At 39.1% G+C, this 12,373-nt stretch overlaps 1 protein-coding gene across 1 annotated transcript; it reads left to right on the top strand.

The window, feature by feature from the left end:
* Positions 1 to 1,506: 1,506 nt before the first annotated feature.
* LOC145029866 (uncharacterized) lies at positions 1,507 to 8,842 on the top strand. Its single transcript, XM_078978319.1, has 7 exons — positions 1,507 to 1,563; positions 1,843 to 1,932; positions 3,067 to 3,257; positions 3,338 to 3,833; positions 3,931 to 4,091; positions 4,158 to 4,220; positions 8,668 to 8,842. Exons 1-7 carry the CDS (start codon positions 1,507 to 1,509, stop codon positions 8,840 to 8,842), a joined length of 1,233 nt encoding a protein of 410 aa, XP_078834445.1.
* The last annotated feature ends 3,531 nt before the right edge of the window (positions 8,843 to 12,373 follow it).

Genomic DNA, 12,373 nt, shown 5'->3' with positions numbered 1-12,373 from the left:
TAGTAAATTATTTTAATTAATCATAAATAATTTAATTTCTGTCTCATACTAATTAAATAAAAAAAATAATGGATTCTCAAAGTCAAACAAGTCATCACGAGCTAGATTCAGTTATGGGCAAAATCACCCAAATTCCTAGACTTTTATCCGCTGAAGGCTTCCCAGAATGGAAATACAGAAATGAGAAATACATAAAAACGAAAGACTTCAAAATCTGGAAATGCATAATCAAAGATCTAGTCAGAATAACCACTACAGTTGTAGGGCAAGTGGTTGACTAGAAGATAGAAAACTACACTGATGAAGACTTCGAGAAAGTTGAAGAGCAAGAGAAGGCTTTGGCCACCTTGACCATGCCCCTGTCTCCAGATATTGCTCAAGGTTTCAGGGAGTATACTTGTGCTAAGGATTTGTGGGAAGCCCTAATTGAGGTCTATGAAGGGAAAAAAGACATGTGGAGGAGTCGCCAAGATATGTTGCAACAACGGTTCAATATGTTGAACTATGTTCCTGGAGAGACTCTTGAAGCACAACTGCAGAGGTTCACACCTCTTAATACTGAAATGACTTTAGCCGGGATTTTCTATACAAAGTCAGAAATAAACAAGAAGGTACTGAATGCTCTCCCAAAATCTTGGAACATGAATGTAGTTGTTATCAAGAAGACTAAGGATCTTAGCCGTCTCTCTCTTGCTGAATTGATGGCTGTCATCAAGGCCTGTGATATTGATGACAAGTAGCGAGAGATCAACCATGTGAACTCATACTCAGCTGCAAATCTTGGCATCTCTACTAACAATGCTCTTTCATCTTTTTCTTTGTCTCTCCCTTCTACAGGTCAATCATTTACTACTCCGCAAGCTCAGATTCATACTTTCCCCACTCCATCAGCTTCCTCTGCACCAACCATGTCTCTCTCACCGAATCAATCGTTCGTGGCTACTCAAGCTGCCTCATCCTCATATGGGGCTTCTTCTTCAAGAGGAAAGGAGGGTGATGAAAATATCGCACTTGCTTCAGGGCTTGTCAATTGCTACAATGCACTCGTAGCCGGGGATCATCTACCCCAACTATCATTTGCCGATCTTGATGAAATTCACCCTGAAGACGTTGAGGAGATGGATATTACATGGAAAATTGCCATGTCAGTTTTTAGGGCGAAGCTGTTTACCAAAAAGACTGGAAAGAACAACTAGGGGATGAGTGCTGACAAGAAAGTTGGTTTCAGCAAGGGAAAGCTATGATATCATCAACTGCCACGAGTCACAACATTTAGCTCGTGATTTTCCACAACTAGACAGAAGATTAAATAATGATAGGACAATAGTTGTAGTTGGAAACAATCGAGGTGGTGCTCAGATAAACAATGAGAAGGATATGGTTGCACAGTCATTCGACTGGGAGGATTAGATGTAGGCCTTGAACTTATTTGGACCTGAAAATGCCCACCTGGCGCAGGTCTGTGATGATGCTCCAGTAGAGATTGTGGCAGCTGAAGATAAAATGATGGAGCTACAGTTTGCATTGATGGTATCTTCTTCTCATGAACCTAATACAACCGAGGTAAGTTTACCATCATGCTCTAAAGCCTGTATTGATTATGTTAAAATTTTGCATGAAAAAATTGAGACATTAGGTAGTGAAGTAGAAAGCCTTAAGATTCTCCGTGAACTTAATGACACACTAACAAGGGATGTAGAAGACCTTAGATATGAAGGTTACCAACTCAAAAAAGGTCAAAAACCATTCAAATCCCAATTGGAATCTAAAATTAAGGACTTTAGGAGACTTCAGGAAGACTACAATAATAAATGTGAAAATTATGATTATGTAATGAAACAGAACGCTGAACTAGTGGCTAAAATTGAATCTTTAAAGGGCAAATTTGAAACCGCTGATTTTGATTTTAGGAAATTTGATGTCTCGAGTGAGGTAGTTGCAAATATGATAGACCACTGCATGCAATTTAAGCGAAATCAATCAAAGGGTCTAGGTTATAATCAAGTGCCCCCCTTCTTTCAATCATTCATATCAACATAAGCCCTTGTCCAAAGAAGAGATTGCCAATGAACTATTCATGGTTTATGGAAAGCCATTTGGTTTTGTTTCGGGTGGATTTGTTAATGTTGAAAGTACTAACATTTCTACTTCTCCTGCAGATCAATCCTTGAATCAGTCAAAGCACGAAGTTGAAGGATCTGTTTCTAAAAATAAAACCGAGTCTAAACCTGAAGCTTTAGTTTTGAATAAAGACAATATTTTTTCTAATGTTTCAAATGACATTGTTTTTTGTGGTGGTGTTTCTATTTTTTCTGATACTGTTTTGAATGGTTTGAAAGTGACTACTTTGAACAATTTGGTTGACAATTCTGATGTGTGATAATAAGTTTAAAAAACCACCAGTTTCACAATCTTCTCCATCTAATGTACCCTCACTCGCCTCACAACCTAATTCTTATTCATGTTCCTGTGAGAGAAGCAAGGGTTTTGGGATAAAAACAAATCTGATCAATGTAGTACAAGTTATAACAATAACAAACAAATTTGTTTCAATTGTGGAGTTGGTGGCCATATAGCTAGAAATTGTCGAAATCGTATGTTTGTTCATTTCGAATTTCCAAGAGGAGAAAACGAATTAAGAGGAAGGTCTTTAACTAGAAAGTCCTCTAGAAATCATTCCCGGAATGATGATTCGAAAGATGATCAGAGTAGAAAAAGGACCATTTTTCAAAAACAAAAAAGGGTTTTTCATCACAAAGTCCTAGGCAGTTTGCCAAAACCGAGCATGGTCAAGCTAAGGTCGGTTTCGTCAAGAAGTAGCAGCGGGTCTTCAACCAACTCTGGTATAAAACCCACATGCTTCAAGCAAACTGATAAACATTCAATCTCAAAATCACCCAGGACTACTAGAAAACCCAAATATCAATGGCTGCCCGAAATGGCTTCCAATTCATCTTCCATGTCCTCTGAAAAATCCGAAAATTATCAATCAGAAAAGGCATCGGGAGCACCCAGGAAAATAATGACCTGGGTTCCGAAATCTAATTAAACCCGCACATTTTGCAGGGACATTTGTGGGGGAATGTCGTCAAACCCTGGTTCGTCGACAACGGCTATTCCTGGCATATGGTAGGAGATATCGCCCAACTGCACAACATTCAATCATTTAATGGAGGATACATCTCCTTTACGGGTGGAGAAGGTGGCAAGATCGCTCAAAGAGGAACTGTCACAAATGGGGTTTTAAGTTTCGAAATGTTAGTTTTGCTCCCAAACTGAAGCATAGTCTATTAAGTGTATCTTAGATATGTGACAAGGGCTTTTCTATGCATTTCAGTGATAAGGAATGCATGATTCTCAAGCCAGGCTTTGTCATCCTAGAAGAGTGGATTCATGTAAAATCTAAAAGGGATGGGAATGAGTATATCATTGATATAAATAGCAACCTTCCAGAACAAGTTACGTGCCTTTTCTCCAAGATCTCCAAACAAACTGCAATGCTGTGGAATAAAAGACTAGGTCCCAAGAACTTGAATCGTCTTGCGAAAAATGAGATGGTCCGTGGATTGCCTGTCAAATACTTCATTACATTCAAAAAGTGTGCGTCACGTGCACAAGGAAAGCATCATAGAAAACCACACCTGCCAAAACAAGTCAACTCAATTAGCCAGGTGCTTCAATTGCTACATATGGATTTGTTTGGACCAATAAATGTTCTCAGCATCAACATAAATTCTTATTGCCTGGTTGTGATTGACGATTTCTCTCGATTTACGTGGGTTTTTTTTCTATCCAACAAAGCTGGAGTTGCTGATTTGATTAAGAAATTCATAGTATTAATTGAGAACCAGACTAACAATCGGGTGAAGGCGCTTAGTACCAACAATAGAATAGAGTTCAAGAATTCTATACTCGATTACTTTTGTGCAGAAAAGGGTATCATGCGTCAATACAAATCTTCTCACACACCCCCAACAAAATGGTGTTGATGAAAGGAGAAACAGAACGTTAAAAGGCGATGCCGAGGCGATAAACACTGCCTGCTATGTTCAGAATCGTGTGTTGATCAACAAAGCTCAGATGAAGACCCCGTATGAAATTTTATATAATCACAAACCATCAGTCATTGATTTTTGTGTTTTTGGCTGTCCTTGCAGCCTTCTTCACGTAGATACCAACCCGAAGTTTAATGCCAAGGCCGATGATTGTTACTACGTAGGGTATGCTACTCGCACTGCCTATAAAGTCTATAATAAGAGGACAAAACAGATTATGGAATCTTATGATGTGTGTTGGTTGGAAGAAAATGAGACGGACACTAGAGTGGGTCCGGATTGGTTGTTTGATTACACATCGCTGTTCAAATCAATAAATGTGTCTTCGAGTGGCTCATCTGGATCTGTTTATGGTTTGAGGAAGATTTCTGAAGATGAAGACGAAGTTGTCTACATACCTCCGCCTGAATCCTCTTCATCATCCAAAGGGAAGTCCCCGGTTTTGTCTGAGGGAGAGTCCTCTATTATACCTGAGGGGGAGTCCTCTGCTATACCTAAGGGCGAGTCCTTTGATATATCAGAGGGGGAGTCATCTATGCAACATGATAGTCCTAAATCTCCAGCCCAAAATTATACTTCTGGTGCTGAAGCTATGCCATCTACTCCTATGGAAAGAGAGTTCATACCTAATGACGCTTCCGCAACCTCTTCAACCTTTATAGAACTACTTTTTCCTAAACTTATCTAAAATGAGTTTGTAGCAGAGCCTTCTGGAGTGGCTCAATCAGCAAATGAAGGAGGTATCAACATTCACACTCTTCCTGTCTCTCTCAATGATATCAGCCAAGAGATACCTTCAAGGATTCAACATGATCATCAGATCAATAACATCATTGGTCAGCTGGGCGATGGTGTTAAAACAAGAAGTTAGAGTGGAGATGTTAATACTTATCTCTACTCTTGCTTTATCTCTAAAATAGAGCCCAAGAATGTTGAAATGGCTCTGAATGAGCCCAACTGGGTCGATGCAATGCATGAGGAACTGCATCAATTTGAAAAACTTGGTGTTTGGAAGTTAGTTGAGTTACCAAAGGGCAAGAAGTCTCTTGACACAAGATGGGTTTATCGCAATAAGGAGGAAGATTTAGGGGTTATTGTGCGAAAATAAAGCTCGATTGGTGGTTCACGGGTTTCGGCAAATCGAGGGTCTTGATTACACTGAAGTTGATGCTCTAGTAGCTCGCCTGGAGGCCATTCGAATCTTCCTAGCATATGCTTCTTACATGAACTTTACCGTGTATCAAATGGACGTCAAGATTGCCTTCTTTTATGGCAAGGTGATGGAAGAAATCTACGTTGATCAACCTCCTGGGTTCGTTGAGTCAAAATTTCCTAAGCATGTCTACAAGTTGGACAAGGCATTGTATGGGTTACATCAAGCTCCTCGAGCGTGGTATGCAACTCTAACAAAGCATTTGCTCAAGCGCGGCTACTCTCGTGGCACTATCGATCAGACTTTGTTTATCAAGCATGTCGTCAATGATCAGATTCATGTGCAAATTTATGTTGATGACATTATCTTTGGGTCAACTAGTCCGCAACTATGCAAAGAATTCAAAGGTGTAATGAAGAAGCGGTTCGAAATGAGTTCGTTGGGAGAAATGACAATGTTTTTGGGGCTTCAGGTTAAACAGAATTCAACCGGAATCCTGCTACATCAAGCCAAGTATGTGGAGGATATTCTTGAGAAGTTCGGGTTTCACAACGCTAAATCTGCTTCAACACCAATGGCTGAACGACCTCTTCTGACTCCAGATCCTGACGGCGAATCCGTAGATCATACCTACTATCGATCGATGATCGGATCGCTGATGTATCTTACTGCAAGCCGACCTGACATCATGTTTGCAGTTTGTCAATGCGCACGTTATCAGGCTAATCCTAAACTTTCACATCTTATTGCTGTCAAAAGAATTTCTCAGTATATCAAAGGGAACCCAAAATTGGGTCTTTGGTATCCGAAGAATTCCGAATTTGATCTATATGCGTTTGCTGACAGTAATTATGGAAGTTGTGAGCTTGACAGGAAATCAACCTCAGGAGGGTGTCAATACCTAGGTAACAGACTAGTTTCGGGGCAATGCAAGAAGCAACACATTGTCTCAACTTTCACAGCGGAGGCGGAATACGTTGCTGCATCGGCCTGCTGTTCTCAAGTCATTTGGATGCAACATCAGCTGTTAGATTACAGTTTTAATTATTTAGAAACTCCTATTTACTGTTATAACGAGGCCGCCATTCAAATTGCCAAAAATCCAGTCCAACACTCTAAAACCAAGCACATCGACATTAAAATTCACTTCATCAGAGACTGTTATGAGCGTTCCCTAATCTGGATGGAACAGGTCCCTACTTCTAATAATGTGGTGGATCTGTTCACGAGGCCATTTAACAAAGCTCGTTTTGATGTGCTTGTGGGTTTTCTAAAAATGATTCGTTTTGAGGATTAAGTTTTTTATTTTATTCCTTTTCTTAATTCTTCAAATTTTTAAGTTTTTTTTGGTAGGATAGATTAAATTTGCGCATTTTAGTTTGTTTTATTTTTATTTTTTATTTTATTCTCACCTATGCACAAATTTATGGGGAGCAATAATAAAAAAAATCCAAAAACACTAAAAGAAATCCAGAAAACTAAAAATATATGGCTGATAGTTTTGTTTGCAGGTGTTCTGAAGGGAAATGAAATTAGCAAGTGATAAAAGGCAACCTGAATCTGCGTAACGTACCTAAATTGAATCGTCTACGCTCTGTGCTCGATGCGTTGGTAGGCACGAAAGATTTTAAATGGACTTGACTAGGGAAAGTTGAATCTAATGAATTTAAGGACTTGAAAAACTTTGACCTAGTTAGATCCGTTTAGCCTAACATCACAACGCCCGGATAGGTTGAGCAAGGAGATATACATGGGAATCTACTGGTCACATTAAATAACTCGTATCTAGAACTGTGGATTCACTTTTCCTCAATGTGCAGATTCTATCCTTAATTCCGGTTGGATGGGGTGATTGGGGAATTCCGATAAACTAGGTCTGTAGAAGGTTATTTTCTTTCTTTCTATCTGTTAGACATATGTTGCCTCCTTTACATAATCGGAAGATCCCACCTGGACTGTAGCATATGTAACTCTATCTCTCTGCATCTTCTATCTATGCAATTCTTTCCATCTGTTAGCAATATACTGTTTCCTCTGCGTGACTCAAAATCCGACCTGGTACACAGTATATGCAACGTTCTCTTCTCAATCCCTCTGAAACTTCAGTTAGCCATATATTTCATCGCTTGTGTGATTGGAAGAGATCCGACCTGGATGTACAGCATATGCATTCTAAATCTATCTTCTCTCTTAATAATTGTCTGCTCACCCGGTGTAAGGAGTATTTTGGAAGTCCTTGATGGCTGGGGCATGCCAGGAAGCAGGAAACGCGTTCTAGTACAATTAAAATTGAACACATACAGGTTGTTTGTAGATCTCGCTGCTCAATTTAGGTGGACAACAATATCCCTGGTCGTAGTCAGTTGAATGGTCATAAGAAAATCTTATTTAAGAATTGGGGCCAATCATGATAATGAAGAATTATAATCATCTATATAAGTATGTGTCATGTCATTGGTAAATTGTCCTAAAATTGTCACAAATTTTTCGTGTTTAAGTGGATCACAATACTGACGATCGATTAGACGAAAATGTAAAGATAAGGGTACCGACAAGTGGAATAAGGTTGTCCAACAACTTTGATCTCAGCGTCACAAATACATTCTCAGTAATTAATTTTTAAGATGTGCATTGTAGTTGGAGTTAAATTATTTTATTTTAATTTTACTTTTATTTTTATTTTTATTTTATTTTATTAACTGTTAAAGAATTTATAAGCTATTTTAAATTTTGCAAAGTTATTTTTATTTTATTTTATTTTTGATTTTAGTTTTAATATTAATCCTCAAAAGAATTGTTTTTAAATTTTTAAAAAAAATTTAGACTGTGTTGGACCCTGCCTTATACTGTGTGGCTATCAGGTAAATATAAAATGGGTATAAAGATGAGTTTACCACCGGAATCTCCATCAGTCTCCTGATTCCGGTCGCAAACACCTTTCCACTCTCTCTCTCTCTCTCTCTCTCTCTCTCTCTCTCTTCAAAAAAGATTTCCTTGAAATCTTGCGAAACTATCCGATAGTCTCGAGGGTAATGATTTTTAGACCAAGAATATGTATCTTGTTGCGTGATTCACCGCGTTTTTGAGGCAGAAATCGAAAAAAGAAAGTCGTCAGAGCTTGCGGCCCAAGCTTATGGCCGAAGCTTACGGCCGTAAGATGTTTGCGGCCGTAAACTCCGCAAATTCATGTGTTGACCGTAAACTCCGCAAATTCATGTGTTTAACGTAAACTCCGCAAATTAACGTGTTGACCGTAAATCCCTGTTGACCGCAAATTCATGTGTTGACCGTAAATCTCTGTTGACCGCAAACTCAAATGTTGACTGAAAAAAAAAATTTGATTTTGACCTAATTTTAAAATTGTTATTTTATTATTGGGATCAAAATTAAATCATTTTTAAAAAAAAACTTTTGTTGTTTGTTTGGTTTTTCTTGTCTTATTTGGCATGGTTAGTGCAGGTCAATGGCGAACCTTAAATTTGCGTACATGCATAATCTGGCTATTGTTTTGGCGGATCCTCCAGTTGTTCACTCCGACCTCAAGTCGATGATCCACAGACTCAGGGAGTGCTGTTTGGCATCAATTATCACTGTGAATTCTGTTGTTTACCAGAATCTGATCAGAGAGTTCTAGGTGACTGCTAAAATGGAAATGGATGATGTTGGTGTCGTTATTATTAAAGCTGTTTTAAAAGGACGCGAGATTGTGATCACTGAGAGCTTTATCAGAGATGCGTTGCTGATTGACGATCAACCTAATTTTCCCATGGAGATTAGGATTGAGGATGCTCAGAAAATTCTAAGGAGGATGGGATATGAAGCCACTTCACCTCCAAATTTAAAGAAGCTCTTACCTTCGTATTGGAGATTTTTGGCGCATGTGTTTGTCAGCTGCATTTCAGGAAGAAGATCAGGAGCTGATGAAATTTCTGTGAGGAATACTAGAGCGATTGTGTCCCTTGCTGCTGGAGTAAAGTTCAACTTTTCAAGATTTATCTTAGATGAGTTTGTTGTGAACATCAGAGCCTCAACCCGGGATACTTTCTTATTGTATCCCAGATTCATTCAATTGTTCATCAATACTCAATTTCCAGATATGATAAAGGAAGGCGATACTCTTGATATGAAATCTTTGGGTCGTCACACTATAGGGCTCATCAAGCAGAATCGGAAAGGAAAGTTATTTTTCAAGGAAAGTATCCTCTAAAGAAGTTTGGAAAGTTTGCCAAACTGAATGAGTCCTGAGAATCTTATGGATCCTCTGACAAGGCGTCTTCTGAGCCTGTATCTTCTGAGAAATCATCTCCAAACGACGATGTTATTACAGCATCTTATGATGAGAATAACGAAAAGGAAGAGACTCCTACTCCTGAAGCTCATGTGGTGGAAGAACATGGTTTAGTGTCTACTCATGCTCAAAGTGATTATGAAGGAATGAATGTGGAAACTAAGACGGAAGTTGAGGGAGATAAAAATGATTCTTTTGATGATCTTGATCTTAGTGGATTTGATAATGATGATATTGCTGCATCTCTTGCGAGTAGTTCTAATTTAGTGATGAATGTGAACCTTGACACGATTTTCAACAACGTTGATGAAGTTGTTCCTCCAACAACAGAGACAAGGGAGCCCAATGAAGCTCTTGAAACTACACCTCCTACTACAAACCAAATGTCAAATACTTCCACTCCAATGGAGATAGTCATAGGATTTCCACCTCCTGTTTCTGTTCCTCCTACTATAGCACCATTTGTGAGTGATCTTACATCAAAACAGACCGGTCAACCCCCATTGAAAAGAAGAAGAAGGGATCCAAGGCAGAGTGATCTAATTGCAAATCTTGTTAGTGGCCTTCCAGTACCACCTACCAATACTCCTAATCTTACTACAACCAAGCTCTTTACTATAGGACCAGACCCCACTGTTGAAGTTGGTGGATCTTCTTTTCCACAAGGGTTTTCTCCTCCTCGACCTGATCACGATGCTGCTTCTGCAAGGTTAGCCTTGCATTTGGCTGAAGAGCAATTTTTAATGCCTCCCCTTCATGGTAAAGTTATTTCTATTGGGGACGGCTGTTCTGGAGGAGACAATCTTACTATCTCTGGGTTGCAGAAGGAGATCTCACTGCTCAGTCAGAAGAATATTGAGCTTGACATCTGTGTTTCGGATCTTCAAGTTGAAAATACAAAGCTTAATGTTCAAGTCTCTGAACTTCAATCTGATAAGGACAAAGCTCGGTATGCAAGTAGTTGATCTTCTTAAGGACAAAGCTCTGAAGTCAAAGCAGATTTCTGATCTTCAAGATCATTTTAATCATTTGAATTCAAGTTATTTTGAGCTAAAGAAGAAACTTGAGGAAGACTTCGGTGATAAATATCAAACGTCTGTTGATGAATACAAAGTTAATCTACATGCTCAAGCCTTTCCAGTTACCATGCCATCTGGTCAGACATCAGGGGTTGTTGATTGTGTTGAGGATGAGCCTTCCCAAGCCCCCCATGTCTCATCAATAATTCGTAATGCACAAAAAGAGGCAGCTAAGAAGGGGCAACTGTTGTTTAAACGAAACCCTAACCATAATGCTTCTTGGGATGAACCTACAATTAAAGTTACTGATCTTGAGGTTGTTCGATTTAGATATACATTCGACGATAGATCGGGAATTGTTTCTTGGGGATTTCATGATCCTATCAAGATGTAGATCGTGCTAAGAAAGAGTGGCAACTCTGATCTTTATAGAGATAGTCTTGATTTCGACTCATGGACTAGGGTAGAACTGATAGAATTGTCAAGAGCTCCTTTTTCAAATCTCACAAACAATCCACAAGCGACCCAGTTCAAGCACTTCTTTGAAGATCAGGTTAAAAAGGGGTTTCTTGCCATGAAAACTGCTGAGTCCATCATGTTGGAGCATCCTGATATTATTGATCCTACAACTGACAAACCTCTACAAGTTGTCATGTGGCCGGCAACCAAACAGGTTAAACAGTTCCCTATGCTTCGGAACTATCAAGATGGATCTCCAGGTTTAATGGAGTGTTGGGTTTTCGATGAGATCACATCAGTTGCTGTAATCAAGATCAAGAATGGATGCATCCAGCTCTATGACCGAAGAGATTTGTTACAATTACAAAAGTGGGACATTCATCACCTAAGCAATTTCCAGATATTGGTTGTGGAGGATATTTTTGAGGATGCTGCGAAGGTATATACGACCATGGTTGCTGAGTTTCTTAATAAGCGTATGTGGAATGGGGAGATGGGGCTAGCGGATGTTATGGTAGTCAATAAGGGTTAACTTCAAGCTAGCACCAAACCAAGGGGGAGATTGAAAGGCCCAATTGGTGGTTTGGTCTAGGCTTTGCGTTTTAATAGTGGTTGCGTTTTAATAGAGTATTGTGGATAGGTTTATTGTGTGTTTATGCGTATGTAATGAGTTTATGGCCGTAAACACCTTACGACCGTAAACTCTTTTCGGTCATAGTTCCCTATTTAAAGAGGGTTAGACAGTCATGTTTGGTTGTTGATGCCTAATAGTTCACGGTCGTATATCGAGTTGTACCAGTCGTTTTCAGCAATAGAACGTGTGCAAGCTTGATTTATTTTCTTTTCTACTCTTATTCTCGTTTCTGTGATTGTGTTTGCTATTGATCACTGGTAAGATCTATTATCAGGACCTTACATCATTCCTACTGATCCTCAAAGATCCTAGACTATCCATTTCTATCGATCCTCATAGATCCTAGACTATCCATTCTATTGATCCTCACAGATCCTGAATATTGATCATCAAAGAGAAGTTTATCTCGCCTGATGAATCGTTGACTACATAACTAGGGGCTTCCTTGCTATTGTAAGTCATAAAGTCTTATGGGCCACCAGACCATCTAGAATGATCAAGCATTATCACCTACTCTGTGGGGTGACTAGGCATACTACTAATATTTGTCTGATCAAGACCCACCATTTTTGGTCATCCCATACGAAGCTACCGTACATCAACACCTGATAGTGTCATGGAATAGAAATTTATTCTTCGTTCCTAGGCCACACACATTCTCCTAATGATACTACCTAATATCAAACTTACTTGAGCTAGGTATTTTCCATAAGTCTAAGTTTATCCCTAGACTAGATTACAAAGCCTATAACCAACTGTTAATAC

The sequence above is a fragment of the Lactuca saligna genome, chromosome 2 (assembly GCF_052625555.1).
Source record: "Lactuca saligna cultivar CGN05327 chromosome 2, ASM5262555v1, whole genome shotgun sequence".
In the NCBI taxonomy this organism is placed as follows: Eukaryota; Viridiplantae; Streptophyta; class Magnoliopsida; order Asterales; family Asteraceae; genus Lactuca; species Lactuca saligna.
Note: the sequence above shows the minus strand (reverse complement) of the source record. Positions and strands in the feature narration are given on the sequence as shown.